Genomic DNA, 20,167 nt, shown 5'->3' with positions numbered 1-20,167 from the left:
TTTCTGATTAGGAGGAGAAGGGGGAGAGGGAGATGGGGGGAGAGGGAGACAGAGACGGGGGGGAGAGGGAGACAGAGACGGGGGGGAGAGGGAGACGGGGGGGAGAGAGGGAGACGGGGGGAGAGGGAGACGGGGGGGAGAGGGAGAGCTAGACAGGGAGAGGAAAAGAGAGTGTGTGTCTGGCCGTCTGTCTGTGGTTTCTTTCTACAACCGACACAGAGACACTGAGGCACCACCCCACCCTAACCTAACCCCACCTTGTTGTTTTATTTATAATTTCTGATTAATACATTATATTCTTAAGGCACTTATGTTAGCCTTATTTACTAATAAAATGAGAATAATAATTGGCTGAACACACGAGAACTTTCAGTTGAATCCACTGAGTTGTTTATTAACATTAAGCTTTATGAACAAATACAACAGAAAAATAGTCCCTTACATGCACACAATAAACACAAGGACTAAAACAAAAGAAGCAGCAGACTTTACAAATCATCAGGTGTGCACTTATCTTTAATAACTGAACATGTTCTCCTGCCGTTTGGTTCCCAACAGAACACGAGGAATCAACACTCAGTTTAAAGTAATTTACAACATGCAACATTATCCCATAGACCTCTTATTATTATGAATAAAATTTAAAATCTGCTTTAAATCAGGTTCCTTGTTAGGATTATGACAAAAATGATGATATCAGAGCCCTTAAGACCAAAGCTGGTGATGTCTGAAAATATACAAACATTTACCATCAACAGGTTTTTTATATACATTTCAAATGATAAATGTGCTTATCTAACTGTGGAAGATCTTAAAAGTCTTTTCATGGTTATACTTTCCAGTCAAAATAGAGAGAGAGAAAGAAAAAGAGAGGGGGAGACATAGACACACAGTGAGAGAGAGATGGAGAGAATACAAGAGAGAGAAAGAAGAGAGAGAGAGTGAGATCGAGAGGGAACAGGAGAGACAAAACGAGAGATAGAGAGAAAAAAAGAGAGACAGGCAGTGGGAAAGAGAAAGAAAGAGATTGAAAGAGTAGGAGAGGGATAGAGAGAAAAAAAAGAGAGCGCGAGACTATAACTGCCTCAGAGAAACTGAGTCATCAGTCCCCTCATCCTCTAACACAGGGCTTTCAAAGTATGAGAGTGAGCCCACCCTCAGAGAACAAATTTCAGCCCCCCCCGAAAAAAGTTCTAAATCCCTGTGTTTTGAAAGATCTTTTAATTATTTTACACATTTTAAACATCTCTGATCATATCTTAAACATCTCTGATCATATTTAACATATTTTTAATATCTATGATCATACTTTTTAAAAATTGTAAAGATATCTTTGAAACATTTTAAAGATATTTTTTAAACATTTTTTAAACATTCAAATCATCTTTGTGAGTTTTTAAACACATTTCTTAACACATTTTAACACCTTTATCTAAGCATGTTTTTGCTTAACTTTTTTTAAATACATTTGAACAGCTTAATCTGTAAACTGCAAGTTTAGCCTCCTTTTTAGCTCACCTCTACTTTAGTGGGAGCAATGAGTTTGTGTAGCTGTGTTCGAAATCGTTCCCTTTCACGGATATAGTGCACTATATAGTATAGGGTGCTCGCCATTTTGAGGTGGTGTCCAAATTCTCAGTGGTAAATTTCATTCACTATATAGTGGATTTAAAATACCCCAAATTTGTTACTCCCTTATACCACAATGCAATGCGGTCATGTTTTTCCGGAGGAGAAGAAGAAACTGAATAACCGCGAAAAAGTATACATTTAATGATGGTTCGTTTAGAAAGGTCAACAATTTATTTAGGATTTAACATAGACAATGTTCCATTCAAAATTAGTTAAAAAAAAAACTTGATCAAGGAAATATAACACTCAACATCAATACAACCTCCAGCTTACCTCGTGGGTGCCCGGTTTGTTTACATGATGAGGGCGCATCTGTCTGCGTCACACAAATACCCGGCGCATTGACTGACGCAAAAGACGTTTAGAAATGTTCAGCGTAGTGTCCGAATTCTCGGTTGTTCACTCCCTGTATAGTGCACTATATCGTAAACACTATATAGGGAATAGTGAGTGAGTGAATAGGGAACGATTTCGAACACAGCTTTTGACTTTGCGTCTTCGTCTTCGTCTTCTTTGGGTTTTTTTCTGTTACTTTTTCTGGTTTCTTTTTTCTCACGTCGCGCCCCCCCCCGAAGAACTCTGGCGCCCCCCAGGGGAGGCGCGCCTCACAGTTTGAAAACCACTCCTCTAACACAAAAGCAGTGTGTGTGTGTGTGTGTGTGTCTGTATGTGTGTGTGTGCGCGTGCGCGCCCGCCCGCCCGCCGGTCCGCCCGTTTTTTTTTCTACAACCGACACAGAGACACTGAGTGACCAACACCCCTCCAGAACCTAAACCCAGGGAGGAGGTCCTCCTGGGTGAAGGTGGTCTGGAAGGTGTGGAGGTGTGTCAGTGTGTCTGAGGACCCTCCTCCACCTGGGGACACTCTGTAGAAGGACAGAGAGCCAGCAGGCCGGTCCAGATACACTCCTACTCTGTTAGAGCCAGCGGGGGGGAGAGGTATGGCTATGTTTTTACGGTTGTACCTGGCAGTGTAACTATCATCACAACAATAAAGACTCCAGGACTTGCTGTTCCCTCCAAGCCAGTTGTTATCCCGTCCTCTCCTTGTGATTCCTCTGTATGTCACTCCTATATAAACCCATCCTACCCACTCTACCTCCCAGTAACAGTGGTCAGTCAGAGCCTCTCTACACAACACCTGGAACTGGGAATCAAATCTCTCTGGGTGATCAGGATACGACTGGTACTCTCCAACCACTGTCACCTTTCTGTTGTCCTCAGTCAGAGAGAGTTGTCTGTTGGCCGTGTTTGGGTCCAGTGTGAGTTCACAGGCATCTGACAGGAGAACTAGACATGATTAGCTGCTGTACCATTCATCACTATCCTCATCATCACTAGTACTGTTCTCCTGCATTCTTCTTCTTTTTATTCTTTCATACTCTTTTTTTGGTCGCTCTCTCTTCTTCAAACATTAACATAGAAAGACAAAAGAAAGACAAAAATGCGATAGGTACTATAGTGGAATCATGTGCTGTAGATTAAGCAATAGAACACATTGTGTTTAAAATCATTAAAGTTATAGTTAATTGGAAATCCCATGTGTGTGAGTGGCTGTCCCAATCAAAACATTGAAACCAAGAAAAATGTGTGAAGTGCATTTACTCCCTCAATAATTACACTACTTGGTTAGGGCTTGGTTAATATCACAGTTTTGTGGTCACACAATATGAATATATTAATATAAGCAAGTAGGATTCCCAGTAGGATCTGAATGAACAGACGTGACCTCCTGCTGGGTGGATTGACTTTCCGTCTCAATAGTTTGTGTGTGTTGTGATGAATCAAACTAAACAGACACCTACACTTCTTTGGAGCTGGTTTCAGCCTCCACACTCCACCCTGCTCCACACTGGGGGGGAACAATGTAAGAGCAGCATGTTGAATCATTCACCTTCATCGTCTGCTGTCTCATCACTTTCTACACAACAGCCTTCTGCCTTTTCAAACCACTTCATCTAGCAGTGGCTTGAATCCTTGTAGGAGTCATTGTCCCTGACTTGTGAGCTGTCCTTTCCATACCTGAGAGTGTCCAGTCTCCAGCGTGGATCCTCCAGTCCAGCAGAGAGCAGCGCAGCTCCAGAGTCTCCTGGGTGATTGTAGCTCAGGTCCAGCTCTCTCAGATGGGAGGGGTTGGAGCTCAGAGCTGAGGCCAGAGAAGCACAGCCTTCCTGTGTGATCAGGCAGAAAGACAACCTGCACACACACACACACACACACACACACACACACACACACACACACACACACACACACACACACCATTTATTCTATCTGATTGAGAGCAGTTTGTACTAAAGTAACCACATTTAGAAAGCCTATTCATCCATCCATCCATCCATTTGGAGGACAAGTAAAAGCTTTACTGATACTTTATGGAGACAAAGCTGTGTCACCCTGTCTGAGAACAGGAAGAGGAAGTGGGAGATGACATCATCACAGACAGCAGAACTTCCTTCACTTGGATGTGACAGGATCTTAAGCAAATGCTCCTTTCTCAATAGCTACAACTCAATGAGATATTGTTCGGTTAGAGTCAGGAGAATTCCACACAGTTTTTGGTACGCTAAGACCGTATCTTCACGTCAAGTTCTAACATTGTGTAGATCCATGGAGTGTTTTGTCAGCAGAGAAAAGAGCAACAGAAATGCATCAGGCAGGGGCAGCACTTACTGGTATCTAGAATAATCAGTTTGAAGAAGAGGCTGATAACTGACCTGAGAGTTTCCAGTGTACAGTGTGGACTCCCCAGTCCAGCAGAGAGCAGCTTCACTCCTGAATCCTGTAGACCATTGGTACTCAGGTCCAGCTCTCTCAGACTAGAGGAGTTGGAGCTGAGAACTGAAGCCAGAGCTTCACAGCATCTCGCTGACAGATGACAGCTATTCAGCCTTCACACAAAATAAACACAACATGTTAGGTACTGTGATTAAATTTTATGAGAATTGTTACCAGTCTTTTAATATACATGAAATACTAAATTGTATGAATAATCTGGGTCTTTAAATATTAATTATGGATGCCACATAGATGAAAAAAGTTATCATTAGAATAATATTAATAACAATAATAAATATAACCGCAAGCGGTTATTAACGGGGTCCGAGCAAAATAAAAAGTCAAGAACACAGTAATGGAAGATATATAAACATGACATATAATTATGAAGGAAAGAAGTTCGTATTGCCCTTAATGCCATAATGTGCCACGGCTTTCAGATGACCTGGCTGCAGAGCAATGGGCGAATGTCATGTTCAGCTTGTACATAATTGACTAATCCGGATTTGATCTCTCAAACTACGGATCACCAGTACAAGGCATTATCCCGTTGAGCCACTGAAAAACCGGATTTGTAGCTGCATTCACATGGTGAAAATGTCTATTGATAAGCACACAACATCCAGAAAACTCCAAGCAAACATTTCTCAAATGAATTAAGGGCTTTCTTAAAAGCAAATACCTGAAAAATCTTTGAGATTCTGTAGAAATAAAATTTGTTGTCAAGAACACTAACGGAAGAAATATAAATATGACAGTTCATAATGAAGGAAAAATGGTTAACAAAGAAGTTCCCCTTAATGCCATACTGTGTTTTGGCAGTCTTGGAAACTAATGAGGCGGAATGTTGATTGCCTGATGAATTTCAGGTCCTGTTCAATGTTGTGTTTCTTAAATGAGTGGCAATGACAGAATTTCATGTTCAGCTTGTTCATAATGTTCTAGGATTCAAACTCTCAACCTATGGATCACCAGTACACGGCATTATCCCGTTGAGCCACTGACATTCCAGTACTGCATAAAGCCTCATTCACATGGTGAAAATGACGATTGATAAGCACACAACATCAAGAAAATTCAACATCAAGAGAATTAAGGGCTTTCTTAAAAGAGTACAGATCTGAAAATTGGCACTGCTAATGGTGTCGACCTAATGATAGCCATGTGGTAGTCATACAATAACAAAATGGTCATATAGGCAAAATGGGTTGAACTGTAGACGTTTGGCTTTTCTATGAAATTGTGGGAAAAGTAAACATTTTTAGAGCAGAAGACCAGGGTGAAAAAGATGCATCTGATTTTAGAGATTAATATGATGAAAGAATTTTGAGTCCAGGTCAATCTCGTAAGGAGAAATTAAGGCTAGTTCATATTTTTTTTAAATAGCACCACCTTTGGGTGCAGTACCACAATTTGGGTTTATGGGTAGTGGGGGTATTGGTATCCACCTAATAATAGTCGTATGTTTTTTTATACAATAACAAAATGGTCATATAAGAAAAATGGGCTAACTGCTCCAACTTTATTGGCCAATATTTCTCAAGTAAAACAAATTCTGTTCGATAATTTTTATGAGGCTTGGTCTAAAGATATTATGTGGTGGTTTTGAATCTTTTTATCAGGTTTAGCTGTATTTTATAAATTCGTTTGATTCTAGAGATTAATATTCTGAAAGAATTTTGAGTCCAGGTCAATCTGGTGAGGAGAAATAAGCCTAATTCATGATTTTTTACAATAGTGCCACCTTTGGGTGCAGTACCTCAAGTTTGGGTTTATGGGTGGAGGGGGTTATTGGTAACCATACCTGAAAAGTTCAAGAGTTTTTGACTTACGGTATAGGCTGCAGTATGACTTTTACAGAATTTGAATTTTTGAACGTTACAGAAACAATAGGGGCCAAGCAGCTTCGCTGCTCGGACCCCTAACTAGAAAATGTAATCCCATGCATAAGGGATTAACATGCATAGAAATGCCTGTGATCTTTATGAAATTTTTGCATGTCGCTTTGGATCAAAGCATCTGCTAAGATCAATAACCATATGTCAGTTAAATTCAGCTGAGGGTTGTATAGCCAAAGCAAAGATTGATAGTTGAGTGTGAATGAGTTGAGTTGTGGTTGGACAGAAATCAGACACTGAACATAGAAACCATCAACTTCAGTCTCTTGTCTTCTCTTAATTGCACAACCTTTGAACAATTATCTGTTTTCTGAGGGTAAGATGATGGAGGTAGTTAGATATGCTTCTTAAAATGTAAATCACAGTCAATAGTAGAAAATGCATTTCTTGCAGAAAATGTGGTGAGTGCTGTAGTACAAAATGAGGTTGCAATAAAGCCACATAGATTAAGACGTAAAGAAACATTAAATGGCTTAAATCAAGTGAAGGAATTTGAACAGATTTCAAAAGTCTCAATGGAGTAAACAATGTAAAAATGCACACCATTTAAAAAAAATTAAATGGTTGGAAACAAATAAAGTGACAGCTGAATGAAAAGCACAAAACATTGCTAAAAATGCAGAAATTAAGAATGAATTGAACTGCAGAATCTGAAAGGTAAAATGTATTGCCCTGCACTGAAGAAAAATCTGAAAGGTCCAATGTATTGCAATGCACTTCTGAAAAACCTGGAAGCTGAAATTCAAAACTGACTGACGCTGAATTGCATTACCTGAAGAAGCAAAGTAGCTGAAATACATTGTTGCAAAAGCTGGAAGCTAAACTGTAATACTTTCAAAGCTGGAAGATAGTAGTAGTAGTGGAACTAGCTGTAGTAGTAGTAGTAGTAATGGTAGTAGTAGTAGTAGCTGTAGTAGTAGTAGTAGTAGTCGCTGAAGTTGTAGTAGTTGCTGAAGTAGTTGTAGCTGAAGTAATAGTGGTACTAACTGCACAATGAAAGGTATTGACTAGCTGCGACATGAAAGGTATGGTATTGATTGATGTTTGTAGAAAGAATTATAATAATCCCAACAGTTCTTTTTAAAACCAGCCGAAATTGAATGTACTTGCCTAATGCTCATTTTTACAGACAAACTTAATGAAAAGTAGTCAAATTGGGCGGGAAAAATTGCCCAATCTGGCAACGCTGCATGACCGTCGTGAAAAGTAGTCAAATTATTATTGTGCATTCCTATGCACAATAATAATAGTATTATATAATGTATACCTAAACTGTCATGGCAACCCAAACAATTACATGATGAAAATAATATACTCATGTGGTGTAATTGTTTGCACTTTGAGTAAAACTGACCTGAGAGTTTTGAGTGTACAGTATGGACTCCCCAGTCCAGCAGAGAGCAGCTCCACTCCTAAATCCTGCAGATCATTGGTACTCAGGTCCAGCTCTCTCAGACTAGAGGAGTTGGAGCTGAGAACTGAGGCCAGAGCTTCACAGCATCCCTCTGACAGATGACAGCTATTCAGCCTTCACACAAAATAAACACAACATGTGTTTATAATACAAGAATAACAAGAAACTGTGTTTAAAATAACTCATTTACTTTTAACATTATCAAAGAATTGTGTTGAAATTTCTAATTAGAGATGTTTTATTAATTGACCGTAGTATATTGTAGTATATTTATTGTATTATATTGTGTATTGTATTGTAATACATGTTATTAATACATCTAGATGTTTTGTATGAGAAGTTTGGTAACACTTTATATTAAGGTACACATATTCGCCATTAACTAGGTACTTATTAATATTCCTATTAGTAACAAACTGGCCCTTTATTAGTAATTATTAGACACATATTAAAACCTTATTCTGTATAACCTTTTTTCACCCTTGCTACCCCATTAATTAAGATTTCACACAATATAACCTCCTAATTATTGTTTAATTACTGTAAATAAAGCCATTATTGTCATGGTCCGCTCCTGATTTTCCCGTTCACCTGCCTGCCAAGCTGATCTCACCTAATTAGCTTAACCACCTTCACCTGTGCTCCCTCTATATTAATCCCCTGCCAGATCGTCTCTCGATACTCACAGAGCTTTCCCGCAACTCCTGAACTGTTTCTACAACGCTGATCCTGCCTGTTACCGAACTCTCCCCTGTCTGACCACCCGCCTGTTGTCGAGTCCCTGCCGGCCTGTCTGCTCCCGTTTCCAGCTCCTCGCCTGCCTGTCTGTCCTCCTGATACCGACCCCTCACCTGCCCGACTATCCGGCCGCCGACGGTACCCCCAGTCTACCTGATTGCCTGCCGGTTCCCGAACTCTTGCCTGTCCCCGTTTACTCTGCCTGCCCGACCCTGATCATCTGTGCGATCAATAAAACCTTTGGACTGCCCTGCCACCATTGTCAGTCTGTGCACTTGGGTTCTGCCTAACCCCCCCCATTACAGTTATTGAATATGAGTAACGATGTTAATAACCAAAGCATCATTGGGGCTATCAAAATGGCATTCAGGTTACTGCACTGAACCAAAACAACGTACAAAGACAGGGGGACAATAGAGGACAATATCCACATGAAGGAGACTGCCCAGCACGGGGCAAGGACTGCAAAGCATGCGGTAAAATGAATCACTTTGCTCGACAATGTAGATCTAAGCAACAAGGATCAACCAAAGGGCTTGAACCAAAAGACGCAGACAGAGAGAAAAGTAAACAACACAGACGCAAAGTGTACAATGTGACCAGCACAGAGCAAAATGATGATTATAACTTGTCTAGCAGCGATGAAAAATATGTGTTTGTAATAAACAGCAACAGTGACAATATGCAGCCACAGACACGCATCAAGCTCAACGATACCAAGATATCAGCACTCATAGACTCTGGAGCTGCCGTGAATATCATCAGTGAGTCTGTTTTCAACACAATGACTCCGCGCCCGCAGCTCACCACAGTCAGCGTAAAAATATATCCTTATGGCTGCACCAACCCACTGCCCATAGCTGGAGCATTTAACTGTGACATAGAGGCAGGGAACAAAAAGACTAAGGGCATGTTCTACGTGCTGGAGGGCGATGGCTGCTCACTGTTAAGCTACAAAACAGCTGATGAGCTTGGCCTGATTAAAATAGTCAACAGGGTCTCCTCCACAAGCGGCTGAACAGTTGCAGACGAGCTGGTGGACAGTTATCCAGAGCTCTTCAAGGGAATAGGCAAACTGAAAGACTTTCAAGTCAAGCTACACATCAACAAAGACGTGCAGCCTACCTGTCAGCCACAAGGACGGGTGCCATTTCACATCCGAAAAAAAGTCGAAGATGAACTGATGAAACTCGAGAATGATGACATCATAGAGACAGTCACAGGCCCCACGCCATGGGTCTCCCCAATTGTGACGCCTCCCAAACCAAAAGACCCGGATAAAGTGAGGATCTGCGTCGACATGAGACAAGCCAACACCGCCATACAGCGCGAACGCCACATCACACCCACCATGGACGACGTCATCCATGAGCTCAACGGAGCTACGGTCTTCTCCAAGCTGTATCTGACTGCCGGGTATCATCATTTAGAGCTCCACCCGGCCAGCGATACAAACGCCTGAACTTTGGAATATCGTCTGCAGCGGAGTTGTTCCAGAACGCAATATGCCAGACATTACAAGGAATCAGCGGTGTCAAAAATCTGAGTGAAGACATCATCATCCACGGCAAGACACAGGCTGAACACGACGACACCCTCAGAGCGGTGTTCCAGAGACTGAGAGAGAGAGGTCTCACACTCAATCGCAAAAAGTGTGATTTTGACAAATCCAGCCTTGAATTCTTCGGGTTCATTTTCTCAGCAGACGGGATCTCAGCAGACCCCAAAAAAGTCACCGCCATCAAGCAGGCCAACGGCCCACAGGACCCGTCGGAGGTCAGAAGACTTCTCGGCATGGCAAACTACTGCACGCGATTCATACCAGACTTTGCCACCATCTCCGCACCACTACGCGAGCTGACAAAAAAAGACACGCGATGGAGCTGGGGACCGGAGCACACTGCTGCGCTACAGACCATCAAGGACAGCCTCACCAGTGACACGGGCATGGGGACCGGAGCACACTGCTGCGCTACAGACCATCAAGGACAGCCTCACCAGTGACACGGGCATGGGGACCGGAGCACACTGCTGCGCTACAGACCATCAAGGACAGCCTCACCAGTGACACGGGCATGGGGACCGGAGCACACTGCTGCGCTACAGACCATCAAGGACAGCCTCACCAGTGACACAGTCATGGCGTACTTTGATCCAGCTAAGGACACAGAGCTGATCGTGGACGCCAGCCCGGTAGGCCTAGGTGCCATTCTTTATCAAATGGACAAAAAAGGGGTGAGGCACACCATAGCATATGCCAGTCTTGCTCTGAGTGACGTGGAAAGACGTTACTCACAGACTGAACGGGAAGCATTGGCCATCGTGTGGAGTTGTGAACATTTCCACTTATATATCTACGGAAACCCCTTCACCTTGGTCACAGACCACAAGGCCCTCGAAGTGATCTGGAATAACCCAAAATCAAAACCACCGGCGAGAATCGAGAGATGGGGACTGAGACGCCAGCCCTACAACTTTCGCGTGGAGTACCGGAAAGGCGCAGAGAACCCCGCCGACTACATGTCACGTCACCCCATCCGGACACCAATGGGAGAATCTACAAGAGCAGGGAAGGTAGCAGAAGAATATGTGAACTTCATCACCCACCATGCTACACCCAAAGCAATGACCCTCGCCGAGATCAGAGAAGAAACACTCAAGGACCCGATACTACAGGAGGTCGCTTCCTACATCAGACACAACACGTGGCACAGGATCACTGACAACACCCAGCATGCTGCTACTCTGAAGAAGTTCATCCGAGTCAGCAAAGAGCTGAGCATGCTGCCCAGCAACGACATCATCCTCCGAGGCACAAGGATCATCATCCCAGCGTCCCTTGAACGCAGAGTGTTACAGTTAGCCCATGAAGGACATCAGGGCATTGTTAAAACAAAGACACTTCTCAGGTCAAAGGTATGGTTCCCCGACATCGATCAGAAAGCAGAACAGACTGTAAAGAACTGCTTAGCATGTCAAGCAAACACACCCATAGCCCAGTCAGAGCCCCTGAGAATGTCAGATCTACCAGAAGCCCCTTGGCTTAATGTCAGTGCAGATTTCTATGGCCCCCTCCCTACGGGAGAGTATCTCTTAGTTATTATAGACGAGTACTCACGCTGTAGTTGAGATAATGAGGTCTACTTCAGCTAACACAGTTATCCCAGTGTTTGATAAAGTGTTTACCATGTTTGGTATACACCAAGTGGTCAAAACTGATAATGGTCTACCATTCAACAGTGAACAGTTTTCCAAGTTTTCTGGATGCCTAGGTTTCCATCATCGGAAGATAACACCCCTCTGGCCTCAGGCCAACGTGACAGCAGAGCGTTTCATGCGCCCACTCGGGAAAGCCATCCGAGTGTCAGAGACTGTGAGCATCCCGTGGAAGCAGACACCCAACACATTCCTCCGTGAGTATCGCTCTACGCCTCACAGCACCACTGAAATATCACCGGCCGAACTTGTACTACTGTACAAGATGCACACAAAGGTCCCCACACTCACCTCAACCATCGAAAAGAACCTTGACCACACGATCAGAGACAGAGACATCACAGCTAAGGCCAAGATGAAGCACGACTCAGACGCACGCCGTCACGCGAGACCACGCCCCCTCATTCCTGGCGACACAGTGCTTCACAAACAACCCAAGCACAACAAGCTTACCACACCCTACAACAGTGAGCCACATACTGTTTCAAAAGTGAAGGGCTCAATGGTCACCGCGACCAGAGATGGACATTCCATTACGCGCAATTCATCTTTCTTCAAAAGGATGAATCCAGAGATACAGGACATTACATCAGATCCCGACGAAGAGGATGATGGTGACACTGTCGCTGGTGCCTCACCAAGGCCACAAAGGTACCCCTCCAGAACCATACGACAGCGCCCTCCATACCTAAGGGACTATGTGTGAGATGTTGGTCAAAGGCAATATGCCAACATAGTTCATATTGTTGTCAGTAGACATGACGGCTTCTTCTAATGCCTGTTCATACCAAATACTCTTGCACTTATAATGCAGAGATTGTTATGCAAATGACTGGGAATGTTATAGCACTGGTTTAATACATGTATTTGATATTTGGAACATGTTGAATACCAGAGTATATGAGATATTTGAAACCAGAAATATGTGTACTGTTTGGTACTGTGTGAAATGTTATTTTGTTTACTAGAAGCCACAAGAAAATGGTAGCCTCATCTGTTTACAATGCATAAGTTCATGTATGCCCATTCAGAAATGTTGTGACGTTAAAAAAAAAGGGAGTGATGTAGTGTTTGCGACACTGCCGTATATGGTATTGGTCATGACGTATGTACATGAAGGAGTCTGACATGTATTGCTATCCTGGAGATTAAGTATCAGTACTGATAAACAGTTGTCCGCTCGTCTCATTCATATGGTAACCTACAACATCACAGTAACCATACCGAAACTTTACCAAATAAAGTGAGCTAAAAGCGATCCTGATTTGACGTCCCTTTTCTGAGAGAACACATTGGTGACCTCAACGTAAATCTGGGGGGACCAGTACAGTTACCATTTCGACAGTCCGTCCAAAGGTTTGGACCAATAGACGCAAGTTTTGAAACTGTGCGTATGGAAATCTGGGGGGACCAGTAAAGTTATTTATAATATTGATAAGATGTTGACTGAATACGAATGCAACATATACTTCTAACCCCGAGGGGCTAAGCCAACTTGCATGAATAATACCACGCAAGAGGATCAAACTGTTATGTTTAATCAGCAAGTAGAATGTATCGCGAGTTCGGAATAAAAGACGTGCATTGCAAGCGGTTGCCAGAAACGGAATGTGTTTGTCTTTTACAGGTGACATGATAAAATAAATTGATCGTGAGACCAAGAAATCGACCTCCTCATTGAGCCCGTTACACATACACACACATGCACATACACATACACACAAACACACACACACACACACACACACACACGCACACACACACTCAGTACAGAGGATGGTGTTCTCCTGTAAGCGAGTGGTGGCCCTACGCCATAAAACACCACATATTCCACGAGCACAGATTGGACTCAATGGAGCTTTCAGGCCTTGATAAATTTGTAGTTCCCCGTCCACCATATTTGGAGTTCTTTTACTCCACTTCATGTTTTAGTTCCCTGACCGCCATGTTTGGAGTTTGGAGGATAGGAACTATCACCAGTTCTATTTCACCGACTCCCCCTGCTGGCCAAGAAGAAGAACTGCGATCAGTTCTACCTCAGTGACTCCCTCTGCTGGCCAAGAAGAGGAACTGCCATCAGTACTACCTCAGCGTCTCCCCCTGCTGGCCAAGAAGAGGAACTGCCATCAGTTCTACCTCAGCGACTCCGCCTGCTGGCCAAGAAGGGGAACTGCCACCAGTTCTGCCTAAAGGACTCCCCCTGATGGACAAGAAGATAACTACCATAAGTCCCAACTAAGCAACCCCCTGCAGGTCAAGAAGCGAACTACTACTGCTTTCCCCCACACCCAGCCCCAGAACACGCGCGCCTCCGGACGTAATGGTCACACTCGACATGCAGCCTCGCCTAGCGGAGGCGAGACCCGACCCAGACACCCCAGCCCAGCTGAGAGCTACGGTAGTCAGGCACTGGGCAGCCAACGCCAAAGCAAACAAGCCGCTGTCCACTGGAGAGCAGGAAACCTGGGCTAGAAGAGAAAAGAACGGGAAGTAAAGGGAGTATGGGATGTGGGGGTGAAGGTCGACAACAACCTAGAGAGGCACATCTTCACCCTACTCAATGCCTACAATGTGACAATCGATACATGATGGCCGCCTCGGCCCACGTCCAGCCCCCGTAACAATACCAGCAGCCACAGTACCAGAACCAGAGAAAAGGAGGCAGGGGAGGAAGAGCCGAGGAGGGCCGCGAGCATCCACTAAGGGATGTTTTTATTTCAAGCGACAAGGACATTGGGTCAAAGAATGCCCCAACATGGCCCAACAGTACCAGCAAGACCAGCTTAAGAAGTTAGGAGATCACAGGAGAGATAAGCGCCAAATGGTCTTTCAGGAATTTACCCTAGTAAAGAGACACCAAGATTAGTACGTCCCATGGTGATCACTAGCCTGGTCCAACCAGACTCTCGTACTTCATTTCATTTGCACAGAGAGTCTGGTCCTACTCAATTGACAAACGTTAACTCACTTGAAGGCGGGTGTCCGTTGAAGTTTAAAACTACACTGAAAAAAAGGGCACTGGCCATCTGTTCGATTTATTTAAGCGTTTCGTATCCATTCATCACAATTGTTTCATGTTCTGAGGCTCAATGTAACCGCATTGTGTAGAAACTACATTATAGGCACTGAGAGTGCATGAACACGTTTAGCTCATATTCGGATAAAGTCAGTCAGTCATGTGTGTCATCATGTATTCTCGCGATATTTCGTGCAATCCTGCTTTGCGCCAGGAGAACTTCAAGTTCACTTCACATCGATTTTGGATGACCATCAGACGTTTGAAACCTCTGCTCAGCACGGCAAGTTTTAATGGCTGAAATACATTTGAATGTTGGTCAATGGTGCATAACTAAATGTAGTTTGATGTATGTAGAGTTTCTAACATATGTTAATGAACTGCTATGATGAGGTTATTTGCTAGCTGACGCCATTACGAACAAACAGCGCGGTTAATGTCTGTGCTAATTTCTTAGCATTGGTAGCTGTCCGTCCGTCAAAGTGAGAATACAAAAAGTGTTTGTGTTTATTTGTGTTAACAGCACAAATATCTAATTATTAGCTACCTTTCAATGGTATCTGTTTTTTTAGTAGGCGTGTTGGTTTGTAGGCTACTAGCTGCTAAATTAGCCTCTTTTTATGCCATGGCGGAGGGCACACAGACATGCTCCCGTCAATGGTAGGCTATCCAGTTTTCTTCATCGTCAGTATGAGTGTATCTACCTGCAAATACATTAACTTGTAGAATTATTAACTAGCAGCAGAGCTAACGTTAGCATCCATGCCACTGGTGCCAAATTCACGGGTGTGTTTATAAAAAAATTAACTTGCTGCTTTCAGACGGTTTGGGGTTGGCGTCGATCGAGTCAGAATTGACTCGTTGGACTTTGGACTTTTTTTTAACGTAACATGCGGTTCTGCTCGTGTGTGTTGGGGTTGGCGTCGAATGTGGCTGTGTGTGTGTGTGTGTGTGTGTGTGTGTGTGTGTGTGTGTGTGTGTGTGCGCGTGTGTGTGTGTGTGTGTGTGTGTGTGTGTGTGTGTGTGTGTGTGTGTGGCTGTGGCTGTGTGCAAATGCGCAAAGCAACGCAGAAGACACTGTAACATGCACAACAATTTAATAAATAACATAGCACATGTATCTGAAGTGACTGGGTGTATAATTTCTCTGCCATTTTGTGAGTAAGAAGTGTTTTTCTGTATTTTTGCTGCAGATTGCCTTCAGACTAAGTACCTCCTCTGTGGGTCAAGTTCTGTGTTGGTGAGTAATATATCTTCACTCAAAATAATAGAAAAATAAGTTTTTTTTGCAAAAAGAAAATATATTTTACACTATAGTTTTTGTATTTGGTGCAGCATAAGCCTCAACCTCCTGAGTTTTGTTGTGAGTATAACTATTGAATGAATGTAAATTGAAGAGAGAACACATCGTTCCATTGACTCATCAGCCATTGAAATGTAGAATATTTTCCTCACACCGTACTCTTGCAGGTCATACTGTTTTTGCTTATAAAAATTCAGTAAGAAGTTCTTTTTTCTGCCTTTTTTTTTTTACTGCAGATTGACAAGCAAACTCAAGCTGTGAACAGTATAACTCATGTATAACTTTACATACAAACACACACACTCACTGGCCACTTATTGAGATACACATTAATGTATGGCTCTGCCATACATTCTACTTTTACAAAGTTTATTTATTTTAAATTTTGGTAAACATTGTCAAAAATGTCATCCTACTTAACGTCTATTATTGAGGTGGTTTTATTATAGATTGATAGATTTTTATTAGATATGAATACTTGTCTCCATTTGTCCTTTGCAGTGAATGAGGCAGTGTGTCCAACCGTTGCTGTGAATGTGGAGATGTAAAGCCTGTCCCTCCGTTTTACCAAGTAGGTCCCAAGCATTAAAACATTATTGAGTGAAACATAGATATTATGGGAATAGTCATCGTTTTCCATGTGTTCATATTAACTGTCCTTGCACTTTTAGAATGTGGAATGCGCTTTTAATTCATTTGAATAGATTTCATGTGACTGAAACCAGTAATTATCAAACTGAGAGCCGGGTATTTAGTTGCCAGTTATGTCTTGTAAGGATCTTGTCTCTGAAAGGGATTACTGGTCTCACATTAATGCACACCTGAAGAAAAATGAGGTTGTAACTTGCATGTTTTTAGATTGCAACTTTCAAACGAATATTTATGGAACATTTAAATCCCACAAGTGCAGAACACACAGTTCTTATTCTTTGACAGATTTTAAACCTCAAATAGTTACCTCAACCAACTTTGTTTCCCTAGAATCTGCGGGAAATACTTTAACTGGTGACCTTGGTGAGGGACGCTCTGATGCACAGCCAGATTGCAATGTTGAAGCCCTAAATTACCTTCCAAATGTTATTGAGTGCACACTTGCAGCAGCTTTGCTTAAGTTAGAGCATTTTACCCATGTACCAAGCACAGCAATCAATGATTTTCTGCAAGAGCTTCACCACCTTAGTAGTTCTCTCTCGAAATCCTACATTGATGGGGTTCTAATTTATATATTCCAGAAGCACCAACTCCAGATTGACAAAGCTATCATAGAGGAAATATCCACTTCTCTGTGTACGGGTAGTCCTATAAATAAAGCCATAGATAAGGGGGGTCCTTTGTGTTCTGCATATCAACGTAAGCAATATTACAAGGCAAACTTTAATATTGTTGAACCAGTTTAGTGTGTTTTAGATGCAAAAGAGAAGAAAACCTTTCAGTACGTCACCATTCTTGAATCCTTAAAAGTGCTGTTAAATAGGAAAGATATTGTCGATGAGATAGTTTGTAATCATAAAACACAAAGTGAAACAGAGACAGCAAAAGAAATTGTGTACAAGTCTTTCAGGGACGGTCTGCATTGTAAGTAAAACACTTTGTTGTCAGGGCAAGAGTTAAGGTTATCTATTGGTTTTTATATCGATGACTTAGAGGTCTGTAACCCTCTAGGCACTTCCCGTAAAATCCACAAACCCTTCCAAGGTTGTTAAAGAACTTCTTCCAACTGTGGGGCCTACTATCCTCTCGCTTATGAATCTTTCGCTTTCAACAGGAATTGTTCCCTCCAATTTCAAGGCTGCGGTGATAAAACCGCTACTCAAAAAGCCTGGCCTAGACCCTGAATTAGTCAGGAACTATCGACCTATATCGAACCTGCCCTTCCTGTCCAAGGTACAGGAAAGGATTGTAGCAAAGCAAATCGTTGATTATCTGACGAGGAACAATCTCTTCGAACCTTTCCAGTCAGGGTTCAGGAATTTCCACTCAGCTGAAACTGCTGTTACAAGAGTTGTAAATGACATCCTTCTTGCCTTGGATAAAAATACAAGCTCAATGCTTGTGCTGCTGGACCTGAGTGCTGCGTTCGACACGATCGACCATAGCATTCTTCTTCACCGTCTTAAGCACTATGTTGGTTTCGGGGGTACGGCTCTTGGTTGGTTTGAATCGTACCTCACAGATAGAACCCAATTCGTGCTCCATGAGGGTTCAGAATCAAAACACTGCAAACTACGCTTTGGCTTACCACAAGGGTCGGTCCTTGGTCCATTACTTTTTGCAATCTATATGCTTCCCTTGGGCGACGTTATCCGCAGCTTCGGAATTAGTTTCCACTGCTAAGCAGATGACACCCAGCTCTTCATTCCTGTGGATTCAGGGAACTCGCCCCAGATCCAGAGGGTTGAGTCCTGTCTAGCTCCGGTGAAGGGCTGGATGTCACAAAACTTCCTCCAGCTTAACACTGGGAAGACAGAGCTGATAATTATCGGCTCGAAGCGGAACCGGAGAGAGTTTGAGGATGTCTCACTGTGGTTGGATGGACTCGCCATCCTACAGAGTGCATCAGTCAAGAATCTTGGGGTCCTGTTCGACCCTCAACTGTGCTTCAACCAACATGTTAGAAGCATAACTAGAATTGCCTTTTTCCATCTGAGAAACATTGCAAGAATCAGACAATTGTTATCTGCAGCGGATGCAGAGACACTGATTCATGCATTTGTTTCATCAAGACTGGATTATTGCAATGCACTGTTCTCGGGACTACCAAAATCTACCACAAAAAGTCTACAGCTTGTACAGAATGCTGCAGCTAGACTGCTGACCAGAACGAGAAGGTTTGATCATATCACACCTATTCTCGCCTCTCTGCACTGGCTACCAATAACTTTCAGATCGGACTTTAAGGTGCTACTGCTAACCTATAAAGCCGTGCATGGATCTTCTCCATCCTACCTGAAGGACCTGATCATTCCTTATAGTCCTTCTCGGTCCCTCCGGTCTTCTGGAGCTGGCCTTCTTTCACTGCCGAAGGTTAAAAAGAAATCGACTGGACAGAGAGCGTTTGCCTATCGAGCCCCCTTCCTATGGAATAGGCTGCCACAAGTGATCAGGGAAGCTGACTCTGTGGAGCTATTCAAAGGAAAGCTCAAAACGCACCTCTACGATCTTGCATTTGGAACATAGGATTGTGAAAACGACAGATGCGAAGTGAAGACCACTCTGGTTGTTTGTGTTTTGTTAATGCAGTATACATTCCCGCTATGTACTGTTCCGGTCTAATTCACTATTCTGTCTGTTCTAGCATGTTGCGGTGACTGGACTGGATGCCTGGACTCTCCTCATGGTCAACCGGCCAGCACCACATCACCATTTTTGTGCATGTATTTACCTGTATGTCAATTATGGCACCCATTGCACTCCTGACCATCCCTGGAAGAAGGGATCCCTCACTATGCGTTTCTTCTCAAGATTTCTTCCTTGCTAATTTCAAGGGAGTTTTTTCTTGCCCTTGTGGGGGCTTGGGTAAAGGGCGGTGTCATAAATATTTGACTTGTTAAGCCCTTTGAGACTGTAATGGTGATTAAGGGCTATACAAATAAAATTGAATTGAATTGCAGACAATTTAGGAGCACATGGACTAGCAGGCTTTGTTGAGAAGGCCGCTATTTTTGTCGTTTTTGTACTGCAACAGCTTCAGACATTGCATCACACGAGGTCAGATCAGGAACGTTTAGCCTCAGAACAAAAGAAACACACGAAACTCATGTCAGAGAAGCCCTAGATAGTGGCAGCAGCTGTGTCGGAGTTGAAAGAGAGTGTCCTTTCACTAAAGCACTTTCTCATTTCCATGTTGCCAGTGGCTATCCTCCTGACACTGCCAACGATCTCTTAGAAGGCATTGAGCCTGTTGAAATAGCATATTGTCTTACATTACTAATATCAAAGAAGTATATCACCTTGGATGATATTAACAATTCCATTCAACATTTCCCATACCAGTGGACAGACAAAACAAATAAGCCCCATATTTTGCCACAGAATCTCTCAAGCAGAAAAACTATAGGCGGTAATGCCCATGAGAACTGGAACCTGTTAAGATTGCTTCCATTTCTAATTGGTCCTAAGATTCCTGAGCATGAGCCTGCCTGGCAGGTCTTGTTAGACCTAAAAGAGATTGTT

General features: G+C 43.0%; 1 protein-coding gene across 7 annotated transcripts in view; it reads right to left on the bottom strand.

The window, feature by feature from the left end:
• Positions 1-374: 374 nt before the first annotated feature.
• The window catches only part of LOC307076910 (uncharacterized protein), a 46,129-nt gene continuing 26,336 nt past the window's right edge, over positions 375-20,167 (bottom strand). For all 7 annotated transcript variants that reach the window (XM_079738142.1, XM_079738141.1, XM_079738143.1 and 4 more), the window contains 5 exons: positions 7,662-7,835; positions 4,349-4,522; positions 3,654-3,827; positions 3,437-3,483; positions 375-2,909 (listed from right to left, as the gene is read on the bottom strand). In XM_079738142.1, coding sequence (XP_079594268.1) covers positions 2,356-2,909; positions 3,437-3,483; positions 3,654-3,827; positions 4,349-4,522; positions 7,662-7,835 — 1,123 coding nt within the window. In that variant the 3' untranslated portion in view covers positions 375-2,355. The remainder of the gene's footprint in view (positions 2,910-3,436; positions 3,484-3,653; positions 3,828-4,348; positions 4,523-7,661; positions 7,836-20,167) is intronic.

Source organism: Pollachius pollachius, assembly GCF_949987615.1.
Source record: "Pollachius pollachius genome assembly, chromosome: 6".
NCBI classification, from domain to species: domain Eukaryota; kingdom Metazoa; phylum Chordata; class Actinopteri; order Gadiformes; family Gadidae; genus Pollachius; species Pollachius pollachius.
Note: the sequence above shows the minus strand (reverse complement) of the source record. Positions and strands in the feature narration are given on the sequence as shown.